At 36.7% G+C, this 24,984-nt stretch overlaps 3 protein-coding genes across 4 annotated transcripts in view; 1 reads left to right on the plus strand and 2 right to left on the minus strand.

The window, feature by feature from the left end:
* The window catches only part of LOC116426554 (uncharacterized), a 30,966-nt gene extending 21,421 nt beyond the window's left edge, over nucleotides 1–9,545 (minus strand). The window contains exon 1 of the mRNA XM_031975651.2: nucleotides 9,164–9,545. Coding sequence (XP_031831511.1) covers nucleotides 9,164–9,230 — 67 coding nt within the window. The 5' untranslated portion in view covers nucleotides 9,231–9,545. The remainder of the gene's footprint in view (nucleotides 1–9,163) is intronic.
* A 4,794-nt stretch (nucleotides 9,546–14,339) lies between these two features.
* On the plus strand, nucleotides 14,340–17,973 carry wmd (serine-threonine kinase receptor-associated protein wmd). 2 transcript variants are annotated; one of them, XR_012999097.1, is made up of 6 exons: nucleotides 14,340–14,664; nucleotides 16,216–16,514; nucleotides 16,579–16,808; nucleotides 17,081–17,217; nucleotides 17,302–17,633; nucleotides 17,696–17,973. XR_012999097.1 is itself a non-coding variant. In XM_031975653.2 (5 exons), the coding sequence occupies exons 1-5, from the start codon at nucleotides 14,550–14,552 to the stop codon at nucleotides 17,511–17,513; spliced, it is 993 nt and encodes a 330-aa protein (XP_031831513.1). In that variant the 5' UTR covers nucleotides 14,340–14,549; the 3' UTR covers nucleotides 17,514–17,973. The 2 variants fall into 2 exon arrangements, 1 of the variants encoding a protein (XP_031831513.1); XM_031975653.2 differs by having other exon boundaries at nucleotides 17,302–17,973.
* Nucleotides 17,912–24,984, minus strand: part of LOC116426555 (uncharacterized) — a 41,759-nt gene continuing 34,686 nt past the window's right edge. Inside the window, exons 5-7 of the mRNA XM_031975652.2 lie at nucleotides 23,608–24,572; nucleotides 20,410–23,100; nucleotides 17,912–19,754 (exon numbers count right to left, since the gene is read on the minus strand). Coding sequence (XP_031831512.1) covers nucleotides 19,491–19,754; nucleotides 20,410–23,100; nucleotides 23,608–24,572 — 3,920 coding nt within the window. The 3' untranslated portion in view covers nucleotides 17,912–19,490. The remainder of the gene's footprint in view (nucleotides 19,755–20,409; nucleotides 23,101–23,607; nucleotides 24,573–24,984) is intronic.

The following is a 24,984-nucleotide window of genomic DNA, read 5'->3' on the forward strand; positions in this document are numbered from 1 at the left end:
CATATAACTGTGTTCTGAATAAAATCGTTCAATCGCGCATGATCCATTTCCACCTTAATATTCCATATTTTTGTATTATTTCTCTTTTTAAATAAATAAATCAATCAATCTTATTCACCATATCATATTATTCCATTCAACGTAGAAATATGAGCTATATCGTGCCCGAGTTCGATGAATCAGCTCGCATACTCAGGCGAGATATGAATCTACCGGTGAACACGGCGAAGGATGAAGGCCAGCGAAAAGAGTCTGACTCTGCGCGCGGTTCTATCACTGCCTGAATAGAGGAGGGTTACCTATATCACGCGTGTCTTTTAAGTTGTACCTCATTAATTTTTTTGGGATTAACGAGTACAAACGACATCGATCGATAAAAATAAATGAGCAACGTAAAATAGGAACAAAGAGTTTTCAAAATGCATCCTATTTTATATTTTACATAAAGCAAATGAAATTGTAGATATTGTTATTTAATGTTATAAGCTACGGCATTATATTTAGTAACTCAATAACTTGTTCTAATTTCGTTTTTTCGATATTTTGTTCAGAAGATTTATTGGATTGAATAAAATATTACAATTGAGGAGGTTCTCACTGAAATAAACGCTGGTGGCGAACGTGTTAAGCCGATTTTCTGATATTCTCTGATTTTTGTAAATATTAATGAAATAAATAATATTCTTTTTCATTATTAAAGAATTCACTCCTTTCTTTGTTCTCTCTAGGTCAGAAAGTACTTATTTTTATAGCTTCTGAATATGTTGTACAATAATTTCAGAAGCTAAAACATTAATTTTCTAAATTTTTCTTTTCCGGACTTAACCGCATTCGCTTCTAAGCGACTCATTTAACAGAAATCAAATACATACCGGGTGTCCCATTTTAATCTGTAAATGCAGCTTTTAAATTAACAAATAGTTCCGGAGATAATTGAACTTGTAAATTAAAATGGGGCCCTCTGTGTATGACAAATATACCTTATGAACAATATGTTTCAACTGACAATACTTGTCTACCTTTTACACAAAGTATTCCGCGTAACTAGGCCAAGCCATAGTTTCAAAAGGTAGAAAAAGGTTGACGGTGGAAAAAATTTCAAACAAAATTTCAAACAAAATTAAATGATTTCAACTGGAGCGTTTGTAGAGCATGTGCTTTCTCTGGAATTGCGAATATTTCAAAGATTTCGATGTTGTATTTCTGTTTTAAAGGGAACTAATATTTTTATAAACCAACTGATACGTCTTTTTTAATAAGAAAAATGTATTACAAGAAAAACGTGTTAAGATACGCGTACTTAAAGATAATTAGTTTTTATTATATTTCTATTTCAATATTGCCATTTGAATTTATACCAGTTCAAAATGCATACGAAAAGGCAGATTGAAACGTGAACGAATCGATAAACAATGTCGAAGGCGAAACACTTTTTATTTTAATCAACCATTAAAACAATTGTCTTAGTATATTGTGTATAAAATAAGAAGTTCTATGAATTAGAAAAACACATGGGTCTGCTTACGAAAATAAAAGTGATTTTGGAATTTTCCGTAGATTCTTATAGATCTGTAGCAGTTATATACGACATTAGTAAATTTTGTTTCTACATAGGTATTATCGTTTTCGAAAGGGAGGAATGTTTCATAAAATTTCAGATTAAATAAATAAGATGATATGTCATTATCTTGTTAAAATAAGTGAATTTGTCTTTACGTTTTCTATAGGAATACGGAACAAAGTATAATATAGTAATTGAAAAAATATTGATCTTTAATAAAATTTATTTTGACATTACCTTATTTACCTCTTCGAATTTTAACTTTGTCCAAATCCGTTTTTTTCTATATCCATAAATGGCGGAAGCATTTAGGTGTGCTCATTTACGATTTCACTTTGTATAATGAATATCGATTTTCTATTTCTTTATTAACGAAGTACACGAAAATGTACTATACGAAAGTGCATCTACCTTGCTCCACCTTGAATATTGGATATTGATTTTCCATTTGTTCATTAATGAAGTATGTTTTAGTACGTTTATTACTATTTTTATTCACAAATTTACCAATTTTCAAGGCAGACATCTCAAATTTATAAATTTATACATTTCTAAGTTCATAGAACCTAAAACTAAGGATAAGTTGGAATTCAAGGCACTTAAATTTGTCCATTATGCATTGAATAAAAATGCATATCTTTCGTTTCGGCGACCTTTTAAAATCAAGTGTTCCATATTAGGTACCGTTACTCTGAACATTTCAACAAAATTAAATAAAACACGTCTCGAACGTTTGTTTCTATCTCAAATACGTGTATCCAGTTCTAACACTAGAACTACCAGAGAGGTCAAAATGACCCATTCCTGATTGCTTCTTTAATAATTATTAAAAACGTAACAGATAATTCTCCGAGAAATTACTACAGAAATTAGCAATAGGCGAACTGAATTATGAATCAATTGAAATCTCAGTAGTAGCACTGTTGGAGTTTCCATAGAAAAATGTCAAAAAAACAGTTCGACTGTTCGGTAGTTCTAGTGTTAAATACTTCTGTGAACCAGTGTATTTAGCAGGCACGCGTTTACCGGACGTCCCCAACATCGGGTTACAGCATTCAACGTTACCTTGCCCGCGAATTAGTGTCAAACAGGGAATATAACGCAAAATATCTGAAGTGGTACGATGTGGGCAACTCTCGCCTGCCTAGCCGGTGGGGCTTTGCGCGGAGCTTGCATCCAGCGCGTCAGGATTCAAGACGCGGAAAGATAGAAAAAGAGAGGAAGAAAGAGACGACGGATTGGAAAGAGAGGAGGAAAATTCCTCGGGCTCTTTTCAATTTCACTTTATACCCCGAACCAGCCGCGGAGCCGCCCCGTTTCCACGTCCTCCTGCTGCTCGGCGGAGGTTCTTACGGCCGGGTGAAACGGCTTTCAAAGATAACGAGAGATTTTTCCACCTCGGTTCGGCGAGAAGGACATTTAAATTCGCGCTAATAACCGACGAAGGTCGAAAGTCGGGGTTGATACCGCAACACGCCGCCGCTTTAGGCGTCTCGCGGGGTTTTTCGGTCGTGGCCCACTTACGCGGGAAAGACGTCTCGAGCTTAGAGCCGTTTGCAACTCTCCGTGCGCCTCGGCTGTTGTCACTGATTTAAAACTGGATTTAAGAAAGTTTATTGTAACCTTCGGTGTATTGTGCCTAAGGAAATAGAATAATTCCGGGCAACGTCTCGTTTAGATTGTCAAACATCAATATTTTCAATTGTTTTTGAGGTTGAACCTTGCACAGATGTTCCATATAACATTACTTATCGTGTTATAACAGAGGCAAACGGTATTAGAATTAGTTATTAATTATTTGATATCATAGTTCCTAAGTTATACTATTATTTAGTTACTCATGTTAGTAAGCACTTTAATTCGACATCAATTTTCTTCTTGTAATTGTTTTCAAGTAATTCGAACGGTCCGGTTATCAGTGACCACCGTGGCGATCAACGTGTTAACTATTCTTTTTATGTGCAACTACTTTCATAGATACTATAGGAAAATATGTAAGGAAATAATATTGTGAAATATTTAGATAACGAGATGAGAAAATCGTAGTAACAGATACAGAAATAACGTTTCTTTAAACCAGATGCAAAGTGAAAATGTAATACTGGATTCGACTTAAACGATACAACCTTTTGCCTCGACAGCCAACTCATGACTCTTCTCAAGATTCATCCTCTAATACGTACCACGCTATAATCATTTTCTCATCCTCAAACATTCTTTTCACTCGCTCGTGACAAAGTATTCGAACGCATTCCTTCAAGTCCTTCCTTCAGTTCAGGTCGGGAGAGAAGTGTAATTAATTGTTAGTTCATTTCAATCTATCTACGGTGCCAAAAATAGTTTCCTGGTGGTACGATACATTTCAACAAATTTTATTCTATACTTTCGACTTATTTTTTAACATAGTATCAACCCCTATCCAGTTGTACCACCAGTTACACGACACCCTGTACATGTATGAGTAAATACTTTCGTGAGAAACTATACATCCGATTCTTTAATCGCGTGCTTTTATAGAGCACAAACGACAGTGTCGGTGTGACCTGATAAAAACTGGCATATCATCATCCACTTTCGTCTATCTCATCTCTTTTAGTGCAGTTTTGATTGTTCAGGTGACTTACCGCATTTTATGTTTTCTGCTTGAAAAACTTGTTATGAATCCTCTCGCTAACACCCTATTGGAGACTGGGAAGTATATTTTCCACGGTCTTATAAAGGGTTAAATAATAAAGAAGATAAACTGAAAGTTTCATGCGATTAGACCGAGCTCAGTGAGGAAATCCTGATGTTTCCTTTCAATTTCACTTCCCTCGGCATCCTCCTGGAACTCTTGAAAAAGATTTTCTGAGGTAACGAGGAGACACTTTTCGTTCCGCTCGAAGGGAAATGATTCACATTTACACTAATAACTTCTCGTTGATTCAATAAGAGGTAATCGGCGAGAGAAAGCGGAAATGAGAAATTCTTCGCGGGAAAGGAAGCATGTAACTTTAATGTATCAATCTACACTCGTTTGCACAATATAAATGTACTTTTCTTGAAATTTATGTGATTCGCTACTGCATAGAATTCCTACTGCTTCATTATAATTACACATAACGTTCGCCAAGCGAACTCGATGGAAGGGAAGTTGAAAAATGTAAAAAAAAACCTTTGGAAAATGGTCAGTTCATTAAATTTCCATTCATAATCGTGACTATGTAAATTGCAGATGTTTATGCGAATTCTCTCACTTCTGGGCGAATCTTTCGCGACAGAAATTACGTAAATTTTATTTTCTGTGGTAGTAGCTGCGGTAAATGAAAAGTAATTTAAGACACTATTAAATTCCGTTTAACTCAGTCTCTTACTGTTTTAAGTGTCTTCCACGAGCTATAAACGCTTAAAGGTCTGATCATGATCCAGCCATCGCGGCTGATCGTAAATCCTTTCGAAAACAGTTCTTCGTGGAATAAGAAAGACATAAAGTTCGGGTGCAAACCAATGGCGACTCTTACAAAATAATGAATAGCCACAGACCCGCCCATTTCTCATTTCTCGCACGCGTATGCGCGCTACAGATTTCAACTCTGCTTGGTAGAACTAAAGTGTCTGAGTAAAAAATTATGGCCACCACTAATGTCATCTTTGAGAAAGATCAGCCGCGAATCAGCAGTCTGATCCTTGTCTGGTCGTTTCCTCGTATTAATATTTCGTAATTCAGGCTTAATTTCTTTGTTTCACCCTCTATAAGCCGAATTATTTTCGTAATTATAAACAAATGTATGTAGTACAAAATTAACGAATACCAACCTGTAAATACAAATTAACAATATATTCGATAGTTCCAATAATTGTATTAAAACGAATATACCTTGTAATTTTGAAATTACTGAACATATACAAGTTGAACTCAATTAATTACTTAATTTCATTCGCCACTTTACTATGCAACATGAAATAAATCAACGAGATGCCAATATATTGGTACGTAACTTCAAAGTCACACGACTCTATAAAGAGTTCATTTGCAGCTGTAGGAAAACAGTTCTAAAATTAAATGGCATTAAATTTTAAATGAAAGAACTGGAATAAAAATAAACATCTGCGTAATAATATGTGTAAAAATAGGATTTGTCGAGGATACATTATAATAATGTGTTCCAAGTCTAAAGAGGTCAAGACTCGTTCGATAAAAATTTACGTATAAACCAAAATTCTTTTTGCGAGCCCGCGTCCATTTGAAAAATAAAGAAATTTCGACGCGTGTCAGAGAAGAATGGCGCAGCAGGACGCGGAGCGATATCTTTTCCGATGTTCGTCCGGTTCTGCGCCGGTAACCGCTCACTCGAGAGGAGAATTCTTCGCGTTACGACTGGAAATGTACCGAGGGAACTAAGCACCTTATCTACGATGCACAGACGACCGCGTGGATTTTACCGTCGACGATTCACGTGAGACGGAAAAAAACGTTCTGTCCAACATGGGCCCGCATCTTCGCATTATGTATTTATATTAATGTTCGTGCGTTACATAATACGCGCCATTTTATAGAAAATGTCGCTGAATAATAAATGCAAACAATTTCAACTAATAGCACACCTATCCCTCCGTTCTCGCGGCGCTTATTGTCGCGTGAGTTCCTTTTTACGCGGTGAATTATAACCTAGAACATGTAACACTATTTACGTGATATTTCTGAGCATTAAACGCGTTCTAATAAATTGCTCTAGTTTCTCCTCTGAAAGAATCCGTTGTAATATTAACCCTTCACACTCGAGAGACGACTCATAGCCGCCATTTGATTTGACATAGAAAAATGATAAAATTGTATATTCAACATCAAATTTTATGTAATGCAATTGGACATAAAATAACGAAATAAAATAGTTCTATCGCTCGTGAATTATTTCTATTTAACACTAGAACTGCCGAATGGGTCATTTCGAATTATTCTTTTATAATTATTGAAAAGATGGCAGATGCTTCTTTGCGAAATTACTGAAGAAATTGATTTAGTAACATGCAAATTGAATCATAAGTCATTTGAAATCTCAATAGCTATAGTCTTAGAGTCCCTTTAGAAAAATTTGAAAACTTCAATTTGACTACTCGGTAGTCTTAGTGTTAATATCATCAGAAATCTCATCAGTATTTCATTACAAAATTATGAATATATGCAGCAGAAAGACTTTCGAGTGCAAAGGGTTAAAGCGAGTATGAAAACTAACCTGAATGATACCAATAGTGTCCATAAGGTATTAAAGTTCTTCAATTAAATAAACTTACTAAGTTCGTTATAATCCTGAAATCTGTAAATTATACATTTATTGTACGGTTACTCTGTTCTACAAGTTGTATATTCTGTAAATACTACGTGTATACATTGCAAACATTGTACCAATTATTTATATGACTGCTATATTATTACACAATACGTAATTATGCATTCAACTGTTGGCGATCATTAATGATTTCACTGTTAACGTGACCACCTTAAAATAAACACGAATTAATAAATAAATATTTGCGCGATATTGTTTATACGTGATATTAATTTACGTGATCTGAATTCAGTGACTGCGAACAAAATTTACTTTTGTTGTTTGAAATGGCATTATTATTACTTTGAGCTTTGTAAAATAAATGTGTATTTCCGTAGCTTATACCAGCTTTTCTTTGGAATATTTTGTTTCCCTTTGTACTGGCAGACTCTATTTACGCAATTTTCATTCGCATAAAACGAATCCTTGCGGAACGGATACTCCCCGTAAATGGAAGGACGAGTGTAAGTAGGTACTTAAGAGAAACCGATTAATATTTAAATAGGAAAAATGAAATTCCCGGAAGTAATGAAAGGCAATTGGTGTAAACACGTAAAAGGGGTCTTGTCGCGAACACAGGGAAATTAAGGTAGATAAGGTGAACGATTAAAGTGCGGACAATAGTGAGGAAAAAGAACTGGGTATTACTGTGATAAAAGTTTATTCAGGTACTTAATTAAACAAACGTTTATTCTGTTTTCTACTGCTTTTATTAGATACTATAGTTTAATTAATGGAACCTATGAAATATTACTAATATAATCATTATTGGTAATATTAAGTATCGTAACAAATTCAATGTAACTGGGTAAAAAAAATGTTAATGAATAATTCGAATAATTCTATGAAAACAATGTTATATTTGTAACAACAGAAAATATTTGTATTGTGTTTTAGAATTTGGTATAAATCGATTCTGACTTTCATATTGAAAAATATTGTAAAAATGTGTCAAAGAGGTAATGGAAGTATGCATATATGTTTCGTGCTTCAGGATTTTGTATAAACCAATATTCATTTTTATATAAAATAATATTGAATTAAAGAATTGAAGAGATGATGGATATAAAAAAAAGCATACGTATGTCATCCGTTAAAACTACATGAAAAATATTAGCGACGCAAAAATTAAAAGGCATTACTTCATTTTTCAGAAAAAGAGATAAAAATTATTCGGATATTATGTATGCTCACTTGGAGTTTCAGACAAGATAATCCTAACTGAAGCCTCTGCTTAATTACTTTTTTTTATGCATTCGAGCGTGGAATAAATACACAAGCATCCTTAATCTAGCGATTATGTGTGAGTTCACGGATGAAAAATTATCCCGTTAACAAGTTGATTTATTAGTAACTTTCCATAACTCCAGAGAAAGGAATATAATTCTCGTTTCGCTGTTTTCCAATTTCCCGTCACGTATTCAGTGAATGCGTTGCCTGAAGACCATTATTGAATATCATTCTTCCATTTCATATAATGTTGCTTTCGGAAGGAATATACAAACGGAATCGCAATAAATTTCCCAAAATATCTGATCAGAGTTAATCTTTTCACCGGATAATTTTCGGATTCTCACGTAAATAAAATTAGTCATAAATAACAATTATGCATGGCAAAGTTATCCCATGGTTAACGTAAGTATTGTCCATCTTCTAAAACTATAAGTACAACGATGAAACTATATTTAGGAATTTTCGGGTAAGGAAATGGAAAAACAAAAAATCATTGAAACATATAAATTTATTTATATACATATGTCTTGCTCCTTTTCTGTTTTCTTCTTATTTCCTTTTCTTAATCATCTTGTACAATAAGCTTATTCTTCGTTTATTAAAGGGTGTTGCCCATTTAATAAATATATTTCTATCGTTACTACCATTATCGTTATCGTTATTATTACAAAAGAGTTGTTCATTCGACTTCCAAAATTAACAAGTTACCGATTTAACAATTATTCTAAAAGATGTCCCATTAAAACTCCTTGCCTCGAATCACCTGTACGCAGTGTCAATTCAATCGCAAAATACCTTAACTCGCAACTTCTAATATCTGAATTTCGTTCGAATTTAACGTTACTCTTTGTCCAATGATATGCCAAGAGACGACCAAAGTGCTTCGATTTGTTTGACGGTAGTGTTGACACTGTTTGCGGCGGAAACAAGAGGCTGATCGTCAGGCAACAAAGATGGTGGTGTTGCTATTGCAGAATATTAGCCGTGACAAGGTATCGAAGTGGCGAATCGTGGACAAAAGAAAAAAAAAAGGAAATAGAAAAAAACATTTGCCAGGACTCACCAGCACGAGTACCAGCGACGTGACACTGCAGCCAGGCGACGACTGCGAGTAACGACCAACTTTTCATGTTTTTTTCTGCACTCGCACAGTTGGCAGCCCCGTGACAAACCGAACCGATTCCTGATCGTAAACGCACGTGCGAACGTCAAGCGAAATCCACGATTATCCTAACTGCTGTGTTTGGCCTGTGCACCGATCCCCGGCGAGTAGGTAACGTTCCTCGACGATTTTTACTTTCGTTGTCGCGACGACGAACGTCCATAGAGCAGAACGACAGTCCTGAAGCTCAAGTGAATTCCGGCTGAGAGTTCATGGTCGGCGGACAACCGACACTTACACCGTCCCGCTTACGAGCCCTGATAACGACTGAACATGGCACGTCGGAGACCCTCGCGTCGCGAGCAAGGGGTTGTGCGCACGTACGGACCGTTGGCCAGTCAGCGCCACCGCACGACCACCCTTAACTTGATAAGCGGGTGACGATCATGAAAATTCCTTGTAAATATGATTAAAGATGAATAGAATGAACGTTCAGGCTTGTCACTTGGCAGGGTGCGAGTGTCATGTAATTTACATTGTAACAGAGATACGATAAAACAGGAATTGATCGAGAGAATGAAGGAGGGAGCGATGAAAGATGAAAGAAAGATACAGTTCGACACGAGACGATGGATAGATAGATATGGTTTTGTAAAGGCAAACAAGCATTAGTAATAAATGCATATATACGTGAGAAGGTATATATATTTACAAGTAGATATGTATTTTACGGTAGATATGTGTAGGATGCTATAGAAGCTCGGAGCCACTCGCAGAAGAAGATATGAACTTCTTATTAATATAGATAAAAGAGTTATGTCTAACTTTCCGCGATGTGGCTTCCTCTTCAAGATATTGCTAGTTGAAAATTGTAGACTGCGACTTCCGGGGCGCGCTGTTTAAACACCAGTCATTTGAGCGTTCGGCCACACATGCTCGTATAGGTAATCAAAAAACAAAGGTCGATACCCCGACACAGATATTTACTATAACCGCCCCGCTACGATTTTTCTACAGTTTTAACGTACTTCTTTCGTAACTTGTTAATACTGTTCCGCATATTTTTATTTCTAAGTAATACATAAATGTTGGTTATATTTTCTACGTTGTAATTTTCACGTGTGCCAACGTATTTAGTTGTAAAATAAATAAGACACACGTATAATTACTTCAAAAATAATCGCAAGGAGATGCTTCATGATGAATTACTAGCAGATTTCTGACTGATTTTCGTACAACTTATTGACGGTCGTATAAGTACTTGAAAAGTTAACCTGAAGACAAACATGTAAATTAGATATATCATAATGAAATGAATGTTATACTATATTTTTCAAGCCTTACTGTATGCATCACTATATAGTTCTAGAATACATTTTTCAAGTGAAGTGATCGACGTTTTCTATCTTAATATTTGCTATACCTTCGTCCTCTGTCTTTTCCGATCAATTAATAGCCTTTTCTATTCTACCTAAATTTTGACACAATCAATAACGTTTATATGAGATATACCGTGACTTCGAACGTTAATTAGCGTTTCCGATTGACCTGGATTCTTCTTCTGGCGAACTGAACGTAATAAAGTAAAATATTTGTTCGTAACTGTCTTTGTGACAGGAAAGACATTAATGGTGTACAGATATTTATTATACACCGTCTTTCCAAGGACGTTATGCACGCAATTTATCTTATTTTAAAATGGATTTCTCTTACATGTAATAATCTATATTAATATTTGTTTAGCAATTATCCATAAATGTTTTAATGAATGTTTCAATGAAACTTTTTTATATACTCATGTGACAGTTGCACACAGCATGGGAACACACTAAAATCATTAGGAAAATCTTAGCAGCACTGTCCCCTATTTTATTTAGCTGACTTTAAAACCATTAAACCCTTGTCTGAAACATTTTTCACTAAAATCACTGCTTGTACAGTGATCAAAGTGGTTCCAGTCACATGCCGCACCCTTATATAAAAAGAGAGAACGAGATATGATGATACAACGATAAGTTAAATGCAGAGATATTTATCGAGCAAAAACGACAGAAGATACAACGAAACATAAACGACAATTTAACTTGTCCATGGTGAACTGGTCAACTGCAACTAACATTGTCACAGACTTTCGTCAAATTTCACCCCCGCAACATTAAAAACTTTCTGATCCACGGAATATTTATTTTTCCATTGTTTGAAGCACATTAAATTCTATCTTTGTTAACACATTGCGTACCGGTAACGAGAAATCTCGTTTTTATATAAAGACACTTAGCTATGCAACTTCGATAATTACCACAGCATTGAAAAAAATATAAAATTTAATTGGAATTGATTATCCATTTAAAATATATTACATAACAATATGATATCTGAGTGTTTCTATGTATAGTGATATCAGTTGACCTCAGTGAAAATTGCCATCCGCACAATTCAGTTTTCTGAAAATTAGCCGGTACGCAATGTATTAAATGATATATTTTTCAGCCAGGTTTCAAGAGCTAGATTAGAACAGAATTACTTTCGGAGAATCGTTGGGCGACGGGCAAAAAGTGCTTTCCCTTGTTTCGGGCGCAGGGGATCCATGAACTTGTCAAAAACAGACTCTCTTGGCGACACTCGCGTTCTCGCATCCGAAATGCTTCTCCTTCGTCGTTGTTTACCTTCGTGTAACGCCCGTCTGTGTGTTCGAGTGTTTGTGCGTATTTGCATGCACTATGGCGCGTGCAGGTGCACATTTAAAAAGACGCATCCGGATTGTACTGCGCAGCGAGCACGACTGGCAAACAAACTTTATAACTTTTCCCAGAGATGCAAATATTTCGGTTAAAATTTTGGTAATACATTTTTATGACAAAGAGTAAATTGTAATAAATTTGTATAATTTTTATCTTTATAATAAAAATAAAATTGTAATAAATTTGTACGATCTTTATTTCAGTAATAAAAATAAAATTGTAATCAATTTTTATGAGATCAATACTAAAGAATAATTACTCGTTAATCCCTTAACGTAGAAATTTTTTTGGCGTGCAATGTTATTAACGAGATTCCAGTGAAGCATTAAAATTGTTCCCATTTGATTATCAACTAAAAATTGTCACCGTTCGATTCCTAGTGACAAATTCTTCTCATTTATATAGTAAAAAGAAATCGTACTGTTGAATCTAAAGCAATTAGGTTAAGGGATTAATAAATGTTTCCTTGCAATAATCACAGATAATTTTTTATTTTGAAATAATAGGATAAAATATATAAATAGCGTATTTGTAATATGTGAGAAGTGCTGTACCCGTGGGTTTAGAACGCGGTAATGATAAAAGAAGAGATAGATGTAAACATATACGCGAGATAATCTTATGTTTACAACGACGTTATCAGAGTCTACACACAACAGTTATATATTGATTCACTTTTTGACGGCAAAATTTAAGGTGCATGAGATTAGATAAGTCTATACACAATGATAATTAAATAAAAAAAATGAATGACTTGAATAATCTATGATTGATACTCGGATATTAAATTGCAGATGAATAAATGTTTCCACTTCTAAATATTTCTTTTCTTAAATACATTTAACTTCTATATTCGTCGGTTATAACAATAAATAAATATACGCTTAACCACTTCATATTAAAATTGTGAAAATTACAGAGAAAAATCTGATTTTTCAACATTTAAATCATGCCATTGAAATCTGTTTGAAGACTATTTTAACTCTAAACAACAACTTGTGTAAATACAGAAGATTTATAGTGATAACATTTTTAACTATTCCATTGAAGTCGAGTAATTTATTAATTTTCAAAATACATTACCTAAATACTGTTATCATACCACTTACAGATACGATTTGCAAAGTACCTATTTGTAGTACACTATAGGGTATTATCGTTTCGTTTTTCGAGAGATTACGTTAATCTGAACGCATTAACTTTTATGCACTAATTTTATGCGAGCTCCATAATTATGTTCAACTGGCATTGAGACACTGTAATTTGTCGTTAACGCAGCATTTGAATTTTCTTCTTTGTTTTCTAATTCGACCTACTTTTTTTCCACATTGCTTCGCATATCTCGTTGATTGTCAGTCTTTGCACGATCCACAAGTTTATATTTCCCAGAACAGACATTAAGGTTATTCGAAGGGAAAGAGATCGTCTGAGACTCACGGTCACAGAACGCCAGAGAGGAAAACAGAGAAAGATAGAGGAGACAAAAAGAGAGAGTCAAGGACCCTGAGACAAGTTCAATGTAGACAGCACTTTTAAAGACACCTTATACTTCTTACTCGTTCGGTATCAAATTATTTATACAGATTATTTGACCGCAATTAATAGAATTATTAAACTTTTATGTAGATAGCGAATCGTGAATCATTCGATACATGTCTTTAGCGATAACATCACTTGATGATAAACGATAACGATGACTAATATCGGAGATTTTATGCATGTATAATAATATAAATCTACAAAATTCAATAAAGAAAAAATTTGTATGCAATTTACTCTATTTGCTATGTAATGAAATTCTTAATAAAAGAAATGGACATGTTTCCAATTCTCAATTTTGAAAGCTAAGCTATAAAAATACGAATTTAATATAAATTACTATCATCTAATATTCTACTGAATAAATAAAGATAAATATGTAAATAGGATAGAGTACGTAAAACACTATAGATATTTATACTATATTTATTTTACGATAAAAGAAAGCGTAATTTAACTTACACTATCCCAGACACAACAGATGCAGAAGCAACTACTTAAGTACATAAATAAGAAAGTAACAAATTATTAGAGACTAAATTTGAGTAGTATCTATAATGCAAGATAAATAATAAGGAAATAAAAAGGCAACGTGTTTTTTAATATATAGATAAATTAGAAACAACAACTCAACATTGAAATGCAATAGGCACATCAACAAACAAAATTTAAGTAAACCGATAGAAAATATCCCGTACGAAAGTGTTTCTATCGATTGCATTTTATGCTATCTAAAGACTGAGGAACGGGAACCATAATGTTTTTGCGATTCGTCCTCGAAACGGACTTAAGCAAGTTAAGAAAACTTGTGGAGGCCGCCACAACGTTCTTCCTGTCTGAACTTGGCCTGCAGCGCTCGCTACGTTCACGGTATTCAGTGTCGCATCGTGCGTAGATGGTGACGGTTCGTCTAAGAGGAACGTACCGATAATCCGAGAAGCCGAGTCGCCATTCGCTGGGGGTGACGAAGAGAATTCGCGAGCAGAATTTCTCGTCGCGCCCTAGCCGGGTGTAGACGTCTCGGGGGAAAAGCGGGAAAATTCGATCACTCAGCCGTAACTGACACTATGGCGAATTTGAGACAGACTCCGCTGACGTGTAGCGGACACACAAGGCCTGTGGTGCATCTTGCGTTCTCCGACGTCACGGAATCTGGGTATTACCTGATCTCGGCCTGCAAAGGTAATTCTTCGCTGACTTTTCCTTTCGTCACGAACCGTCTAGTTGTTTTGTCCAGTCTCAATCGATTCTCCTTCTTCTTCTCCTTCTCCTTCTTACTCTTCTTCTTCTTCTTCTTTTTCTTCTTCTTTCGACACGCTCGATTCTTGATCTCCTTGGCCTAGTTCCCTTCGAACGCCAAGGTTTTACTGAGTTACGGGTTCCGAGGTTAGATATCGCATGTTTGGAATGTTATGGGTTTATAGAAGAGAATCGCCTGTATCGTGTCACTTAACGTGGTCACGGTTTTGAGGATGATTTGTGCACTTCACTTGTATCCGCTTTTCAAATCGCATATTTTTATTTGCATAGTGGTTTTCCCTACTTCCTCAATTACGTTTAATGACATTACATAAACATAGAATTACTATTGATCTGTCATTAATTGGTGAATCACCATTTAAATATCTTATTCTGAAATCCCTCGGCTAATTTAATTTTATCCAGAAATTAGGAACATTAAAGAGTTTTCTGTTATGTGCTGTAGATCGTGTTATATTATTGAGTGAACATAACAGTAATCATATTTCTACTTATATTAATGTTTGTTCCATTGTTCTTTGTTTGCTGCTTTAATTTTTTTAAACAAACATTACTTAAGTTATTATAAATATTAATATATTAATATTATTAGATGTAATTTAGATATTGTTTGCTTATACTTTGTTGAATAACATTTTGTATCATTTATTTTCATAGAAATTGCATTGTGATAAGTGTTTTGAAAGGATTATTCTTACATTTCGTTTTGTATATTGTAACCTAACATTTTATTTTAGTAGATGTTTAGACTTTCTATTTCAAGTATCATATATTTCTAGTTGCTAATTGTTTGTATCCTTTATTGTACTGTAAAAGAATAATGTTAATATAAATAACTGAGGACTTTTGTCTGACATTATGCATTCATGAAAGTATATGTAAGATTTCTTATCTACATTAGTATAAGATCATTTTGATTATTGAAACTTAAAAGAAAATTTTATACGATTTTTTGTTCTCTCAGTTTACAAGAATCACAAAATATTCCAAAAGTTGCAGTATAATTTTCCATTGTTATTTGAATAGTAATTAATTTGCAAATATACTGTTTACTGTTTCAATATCAAAATTTAATGAAAGCAATAGATAAAAAAAAATCAACATTCAAAAAAAGTATTAAATGTATGTATTGATTGTTTTTGTGCAAGTTTCACATTTTTTAAAATTTCTGACTGAAAGATTTACATTAAAGTTTATTCTCCTGCAATCGTGCAATGATAGGTTTATTACATTGGAAATAAAATGAAGATATATTAATAAATTGGTGGAATTTGTGTGTTACTATAGTTTACATGTTTTCATGCATCAGACATATATAAAATTTGCAGTTCAATTGAAATTAAATCGTTGAGAAATTATTGAGTAACTTTAATTTGATATATACATATAAAATTTCTATGAAAACATTGTAGCTTCTAGTTGTGTACTAAAACAAGCTTCAAGCTTATAGTAGTATTTAAAATGTATGTATAGATGGGAAACCTATGCTACGTCAAGGGGATACTGGAGACTGGATTGGAACATTTGAAGGACACAAAGGAGCGGTGTGGGGTGTTGCGTTGAACCCTGAGGCTACTAGAGCTGCTTCGGGTGCTGCTGATTTTAATGCTAAAGTCTGGGATGCTATTAAAGGAGAAGAAATTTATTCCTTTCAACACAAACATATAGTCAAGTCTGTCAATTTTAGTACTGATTCCAATTTCTTGTGTACCGGATCCAATGAGAAACTTGTACGAATTTATGATCTCAACAAACCAGAAGCAGCTCCACAGGTATTTAGCGATATCTATATCTAAGTTGATCAGAAATATTTTATCTAATAAATAATGTTAACAGGTTTTCTCAGGTCACAGAAATGGTATAAGACATGTTACTTTTTTCAATAATAACACTCAATTAATAACCTGTGCCGATGACAAAACATTAAGAGTCTGGGATAGAAATAGTGGTCAGGAAATAAACTGGTTAGATTTTCCAGCAATTCCAAGTTCTATGGAAGTGTCTAGGGATGGAAACATAATTACAACTACTCATTCCAACATAGTCAGTTTTTGGAATAGTAGAGAGTACGTTCATTTCATTATGTATTCATACAAAATGAGTAAACTATATTGTAACTATGAAGATAATATAAACACTAAACTAATGAAGTACACATACTGTACTTCATATGTACTTACTAGAAGATACATATTGACATTCACATTATATTTGTAAATCAATTCCAGTAATTCGTGATTAACCTTGACTTACGAAGATATTTTCTTCATGTAAAGCTGTTATACTTCAATGGGATTTATGTATTTCTTAAATACTAATTATATTATTATTTTTTCAGTTTAACCAAATTACGAGAATACGTTGTACCAACTCAAATGAATAGTGCCAGTTTACATCCAGATTGCAGTATTTTTGTATGCGGTGGGGAGGACCTGAAAATGTACAAATTTGACTACAGTACAGGAATAGAGATCGGTAAAATTTGATTTCTAATGAAATTAATATACATGATGTTTTCTATCTTTTATTGTGTTTATAAATATTTAAAAAATGTTCTAGAATCATTTAAAGGGCATTTTGGGCCAGTCCATTGCGTACGTTTTTCACCAGATGGTGAACTATACGCAAGTGGCTCCGAAGATGGTACACTGAGATTATGGCAAACGACTGTTGGCAAAACTTATGGTCTTTGGCGATGTATAGAACAAGCACCCATAATGCAAGATAATGCTGCTGTGCTTAATAATAAACAAGAAGTTTCTGCCAGTTAAAAGTCAGGGAATTCATGATTAGTGGAACAAAAAAAAATACTTTGACAGTGGAAAACAGACACTTACTGAGTGGAAGTGAAATAGGACAGCAAGGAAAGAATCTCGAAATTTTACTAGCTGGTAATTGTCATAGCTCTGTAAATATGGGGGATCTCTGTAAACTAAGCTCCATTCTGAATCAGGCTGTTGCACGTGATACTCTGGAGAAGACTTAAAAAGCGGACCAAACTTCATGGTAGTCTGATAGGACATGGAAGTGTGGGACATGCCGTTCACTATTTATTACAAGGAAAAAAGAAAAGAAACAATTAACATTTATTAGTGTTATACATGCCCATTATTATAACTACAAAATTAGATGAAGGTGTAACGAGAGAAAGAAAAGGAAACTCGACATGAAATTTTGTGTTCGCATTTGTTATTTTGCAATAATAATTACTATACAAGTATAAAAACGTTCTGTCTGGTACACTGCCAGTGTATCTCCCTCTAAAAACACACGTATCACTCATCCAACCAATGTAATATAATATTCACATTTCATCCCTTCAACAATGTCACAATATTTCCAAACACCGTGACAATTTATTGGTATCATCTTTGTCTTCGCTTAGTAAGTACGTACTACGAGATTACTGTACAAATTTTTTTTTAACTGACAATGACACCTTTTACACAGCTACAATGAGCGAGAAAAAATTTTTATACACTACTTTCTGCTGCTGACATATTACATTTCTTATAAAGGGACTGCCAGAGTTCGGGCACTCATTTGAAGTGGGACTAAAAATACAAGTTGTAATATACGTTTAGTGCTGTAAAATTTGTATGGCACCGTTCGGAATTGGTTTTCATTTTTAATAAATTTAAGGTAAAAATGTTGCATTTCTTATGTAGTAATTTAGTTATAAAATGAAAACTGCACTCGTAACAGCCACATGTTTGTTTACTACATTAGTAATACATTAAAATTCGAAATTCATTTCATGTATTTTTTTTAATGAATATTTTTACTATACGAACATTAATATTATCAAAATTAATATCTTATTGATACTTCTTACATTACAAAAATATATATCGCGTATCACGTATATAAAATAATATGTAATATTTAATACTTGTTACTTACTAATAAAATTTTATTTGGTTAATAATATCGATAATAGTTTTGTAATGTGAGAAATGTTGATACGATAATAAATATTCATAATATTGATATCAATATATCTATTATTATAACAATAACAAAAATACAAAATTTTATCTGATACATTGGCACTGCAGCAATAGTTGTTTCCTTTTATCATTCATCTTATAACTGAGTTACTAACAACATGCAAAATTTTTAATTCAAATTTTTCAAGAGCAAAGTCAAATTCTGAGGAACGCTATGAGAGTGTTGTTGACACAGTACATTTCCTACTTATACTTATGTAGTATCATGCTAAAAACGATTCTTACATCCTGATACTCTCCTTATTAATGTAACAACTAAATTCGAAATTCTTATTAATAACTTTCACGTTGGAAATAACACTAACAGTCTATAAAGAAAGCCAGCAGTGTATGAATCCCTTTTCTCTCTCACTGCGTAAGTGTATTAACCGTGTATCTTATTTTTCCGGGAGTACGCACTTTCTTCTGCGAATCAAATGTCCCTTACACTCTACACAAATAATCCTATATAGTAAACACAACAATGAGAGGTATTTCTTTTAAAAAACAATAAAACACGGTGTACTGGAAGTGGATTTCGAAATAAGTCCACGTGGGTACATAATCGTACTCTTCAAAAGTGCAATGGGAGGAAAAGGCTGTACACGCGATAACACACAATACGTCATTGTGTGCCTGTCAGTTCAATAAACAAAACCGAGTATGGTCACCATCATTGTACGGGGTTTTTTCAAATGAAAACGACGTATCTCTCGCACACGATAGTTAATAAACAATTTCAACGAATTCTTGTTTCGTTCAACCTATGAACTGCGAGAGATCGGGCAGCTTGAAGCCATTGAAGGAGATCGGCGTCGGTGCGCTCCTAAGGTTGTTTCTGTGACCTCCGAAGCCAGGAAAACTGCTCGGTGTTGTAAATTGTTGGAGTCTCGATGTAGCTTCAGTAGCAGCTAAAACGAAGCCGCACTGTGCCGTGCAGACGTCATCACGTAAAATGGCCTCCCTGGATGCTTCTCGAAGGAGCTGATTGCAATCCGTGATCCTTAAGGATGCGCATCGAGTCTGAAAGCAAAGAAATATATAATTACAGGCGCTATTTTTATAAATATCATTTTTTATCTACATTCTACTGAATAATGAAAATGTAAAGAAATAATTGAAGATTAAAGCAAGCCACATAATAACATTAACACGCCTTCTTACATGATAGATTTATTATAAATCTATTTTGGTTGAACCATAGTTTCTTTGATGACTTTCCTATCTTTATAAATAAAATAAAATTTAGAAACTTCACAATTCAAATATGATTAATATAGAAAAATTACTTTTAAATATAAACAAATTATAATTATTAAAAATATGAAAATGACGAATCTTTTCTATTGAAAAATGCAGTTCGGTTAAACTATAATTTAAAAATAAATTTCACTCGTATAGTATTTAGGATGTGAATCTGACTTCCTGTAATTCATCCATCTTGAATTTATTGTTGATAATTTATTAAGGAGCAGAAAATTATTGTTTTGTACAGGAACTTATAAGTTCGAGAAAAATTTCGTAGTTAATTCCAAAAGCTTCCACTATCAACATTGTATGGTCTTTCTAAAGTCCCAAAGACTCCATCGCAGCTTGCCCTAACCTCAAGTTGAGCGGATAATGTCTAGGACAAGAACTTTTCAAGGCACCGCGGAAACTTCAAAGAATAAATACTCACGCCCTCAGCTGTACAGACGCAACTGGTGCACGGTGTGGGGAAACCGGATTCTCCCAAGGCAACGTTCCTTCCTCCAATTTGACAGCCATGTCTGGTCTCTCTCCAAGCAGACAAATCTATGTGCGGCATGGAACTACAAGGGACACGTGGATTAAGGAAGTTGCTAGGTAAATCAAACGCCGCTCTTTGCATGTCATTGTGTTCGTCCATGTTATCGCACATTACTTTCGCCAGAGTCGTTTTGCGCAACTCGGCCAGTTGATGCTCCGTAAACCGTATGTTTGGGTCGTCGGTTTCGTACCAGAAGCGATCGCACTTCCTCGACTGTCGGAACTGTATGGCTATAATACAGGCAAAGGTGGGTCCAACTAAACCACCTTGTAGAGGTCTTTCGCTCATGCCACCCGGGAAAAGGTCAATGTCATCCACAGAGGCGTAGATGCGTTTCATGCGAGCTATCACTTCCGGTGCCATTTCCCTGGACAGGTCTTCAAACGTAGTGGCTCGCTTTAGGTTGCACAACGCTCTGTAATTATTATACGACGGTATTCCGTGGTCCCTAGCACGATGAATGTTCAGAGCGATCAAGTCGATACCGGAATAGGGAATGCCCCGAATTTCAAACAGGTGATTGGTAACTTCTCCGGTTATGAACTGATCCAAAGTCTCCATGGGGGTGGCTACCAAGCCTCGGACCATCTCGTCTAGCATGCCTTGACGGTAAAGCATGTCGGGATCGAAGAATCCATCTCGCAACAAAATGGACGGCTCTATAGACTGATAATTTCGATCCATTCGCGGCAGATGCGGTCTCAAGAGCGAGTGCCCTATCCGATAAGCAGCGCTGGCGAACTCGGTGACCACACTCGGATTACAAGTAGGCGAGTACTCCTTGTAGTAACCTTGAGGAAGGAGTTTCAGACCGTAAAGGGTGACCGCGTTCCACCCGAGAATCCTCGGCAGAAACTCGTTATATGTGATGTGTTGCAGCATGGCGCTGATGATGCGACGAGACTGTTGGAACAGTTTCTCACCGTCCCAGTGTGGGTTCACTTGTCTCAACCCGTCAACGATTCGGTTATGTTCGCGTATCCAAAACGTGTGCATGACCGTTAGAGCCGGCTGTTCAGAAGCGCGGCCATCACCGCCAATGAAACAGAACCCGGACTTCGCTTTACATTCGGGATGGGTTGCCGATTGCGGCAGAAGATCCTTCGCGGCGCGGTGCGGACTCTGCGTAATGTTCATACGGCCATTGAAACCTCGGAGTACGTTGCAGATGCATGTGTTCTCGCCGTAAATCACGGACCCATCCAGGAAAGCGGTGTTTTGATTAATCTGCTCACGTGGACCCAGATGCTGTTGACCCGGCAACGATCTCATCGACGGGAAACACATTCGCGCACCAGAAGACACGTTCACTGTTGGATAATAATGATCGCCAGGTGGGACTGGGAATGGGCTGCATTCAGGATGCACGGTTCGGGGAGAGTCGCAAGGACGACAGCTAGGTATAGACTCCGCGAAGCCCTTGTGGATCGGAGTCATCGTGAGTTCGTGGTCCAGGAACTGCGCGTACTGCATTACCATTAACGTGTACCGGTTATGAAGGTTGGAGATGTCGGGATGCATCACCGTCGAAATCACTCTAGGATTGGGTAGAGGCGCCCCAGTGATCGATGTGGCTCTCGGTTTTGATACACCGTCTTCGTAGACCGGTGGTAGTAATCTGGCGAAAGTCGTCAACGATTTGCCGAGATTAGGGTTGCGAAGATTATTGCAATGGCCTGAGAGAGTTCTATAGGGAGTTGTAGGATCGCATGGGCTGTCGTCAACAGGACAATCCACTTCGTCGTGATTCGTTGGCTTACTCTGGGCCAGGAATCCGGATATATCAACGTTCTGCAGTAAATCGGAGAAGTCGTTGCTGGGGAAACCGAGAACATTGTCAGTAGTGTCGAACACTTGTCGTTTTCTGCGTCTCTCTCCGTGTATAACGTTCAAGATCTCATTAGTAGCCAGCTCGTACATGATTGACGAATTAGCCAACAGCAGAGCATCCCTATTAGCTTTAGAGAAACTGGCAGCAGTGCCGGCCGGGGATTTAGGATCTGCTATCCTCTGTTGCAACCAGGAATTGTACTCCAATTGTTTCCTCTGAATCAAGTCGGCTTCCGCCTTCTTCACAGCCGCTGCTATCAAACTGGGATTAAGTTCGGGTACCGAACCTTTTTTCACAGGCTCGCTTATGTAGTCGTCCTTGATAGGTTCCTCCGGCAGAGGCTCCTCTCTCCAAGCATTCACGTCGAGTACACTATGTTGATCGCAATCGATCCTCGCGTTCAAGTACGGATCCTGCTGGATGAATGCCTTGGGCTGAATCTTTTTGATGTCCGTGTTCGCGCAGAGGATACCGGCTAGAGAGACTTTCCTGACTTCAGCCAACTGCGCCGGACTTAAACTCGATGGTGGAAGGTCGTTCTCGTACCAAAAACGGTCCGAGTTTCTCAATTTCACGAACTGCCTCTTTAGAAGGCACTCGAACGTTGGCCCCACAGCAGCACCTTTTGTCGGGATCTCCAGAATACCACCCAGGAGCAGGTCTATGTCCTCCACCCCGGAGTAAATAGACTCTAGCAACTTCGCGTGCTGCGGACGCATCAAGCGTTCCAAGCCTACGAAATTGCGAATCTGTGAAATCAAGTTATTTATATAAGGTTACGAACGCTTTTTATCCTTTTATCAACTGTTTATAGACTTGAGATCGATTCTTAATAAACGTCTACCCTTTCCCTTAACTGCATTGCTAATTATCATTAGATTCTTCTACCAGTCTAAAAAAATCTTCTTCAAAGATCTTAAAAGATGACCCAAAAACGAAGGTTTTTCAAACGTTACCTTAAGTCCACTATTATTTTATAAATTTCGAATATCCGTATATCGAAATGTACAGAACGTCTTGAATGTCAACATCTTCGACGTCCCATATTTGCGACACCAATTGCCAACTCGGGTCAAAATGTTTTCGCTATTAATCTCATGATAAACCAACATTTGATACAAAAATTAGTTCCAAACTTAAGGCCCCCAAAAGAGGCGACTTTTTAGGTCACCCTTTACTCAGTAAACCTGTACATCTCGAAAACTTTTAAACTGATCCATAGACTGTCACGACCATCGAGAATATCGTTAACCTACCGTGACATTATTTCCGAAACAATCGGCGACAAAATGGACGTATCCGGGCAGGCCGTGGTCGCGGCCTATGTGAACGTAACGGACGTTGGCGTCCAGGCGAGGCTCGAAAGCGGACTCGCTGAGATCGAGGCTGACGCGGTTGGCCGAGGCGACCACGTGGTCCTCCAGGCACGTGGCGTCGTTGTACCCGTGTTTACGCAGGGACGTGAGAGCGCGGAGCGCGGCCAACGCGACCGCATCGTAAGTGCCACCCACGTTCGCGGACGAGTAACCGCCGAAGAATCCGCTCGAGACTGGCATCAGCTCGGGATCGGTCCGAGCGCCTTCCCCGAGGATGCTGGGCAAGTACTCGTTCAGAGTGACATGTTGAATCTGGGCTACGACGACTCTGCGCGCCTCCAGGAACAGCTTCGCGTCGTCCCAATGCTTGTTCGCGTTGGCCAACTTCTCTGCTACTCGATTATGTTCGTTGAGAAAGGCGGCGTACATCGTCCCCAGCGCTCTGTCCTCGGTACTGTTGCAGACCTCGCAGGCGGACACGTCCACTTTCCCCTGACTGAATGTTCTCAGTTGGTGTAGCTGTTCATCGGTGGTCCCGTAGATGTGTGAACCGTCCAAGTAAGCAGACGCGCCATTCATCTGCTCCCTGCCCGCGAAATTGCAGTTGTGCACGCTCAAGCTCGGCACTGATCGCCAGTAATTGGTGCATCCGCCTTCTTCGTCGCGGATCTCGAAACACTCGGGGTGCTTTGATGTCTTCGAGCAGCAGAGATTCGACTGACCCGCCGGGTGCACCGTGATCCCGATATCTTGGAGCACCAGCTCGGACCAGACTCCGGAGAAACTCGTCAGACCCTCATGAGCTTCCGGTACTAGCTGCAGGTAGTTTATGATGGACGAGACTGCCTTCGTGGGCGTTGGCAGCGCGTGATTCCTCCTCGTTGATTGTCGGGGTGCTGCGATACCTGGGAAGCAACAACGATTTTGGGGATGTTGAGTATTATAGCGTAGATACTGTGTGTTTATAGAATATAATGCTTAACATGTTCGCTACCAGTATCACATGTTTGTGACGGCCGTAATCCTATATTTTACCCAATGAAAATGAAATTAGTCCTATCGATATTGTTATTACAAATTATAAACTACGACATTATATTTAGGAACTCAATGATTCGTTTCAGTTTCATTTTTTAAATATTTTTTTCAGAAGATTTATTGGATTGAAGAAAATATTATAATTGAGGAGACCGTCACTGAAATAAGCGCTGGTAGCGAACGTGTTAATGTAGTTAATTTATTCTTACTTTAGTCATTACTGCTATACTGAATAGCAAGCAATTTTGAACATTTTGATTTTAAACGGAATCACATTAG

This window comes from Nomia melanderi, chromosome 8 (genome assembly GCF_051020985.1).
Source record: "Nomia melanderi isolate GNS246 chromosome 8, iyNomMela1, whole genome shotgun sequence".
In the NCBI taxonomy this organism is placed as follows: domain Eukaryota; kingdom Metazoa; phylum Arthropoda; class Insecta; order Hymenoptera; family Halictidae; genus Nomia; species Nomia melanderi.

Coding starts and splice junctions, on each gene's coding strand:
- wmd (XM_031975653.2), top strand. CDS start 14,550: ATGGCGAATTTGAGACAGACTCCGCTGACGTGTAGCGGACACACAAGG. Junction 16,809..17,080: donor AGTTTTTGGAATAGTAGAGA/GTACGTTCATTT, acceptor TTATTTTTTCAG/TTTAACCAAATTACGAGAAT. Junction 17,218..17,301: donor CAGTACAGGAATAGAGATCG/GTAAAATTTGAT, acceptor AAAATGTTCTAG/AATCATTTAAAGGGCATTTT.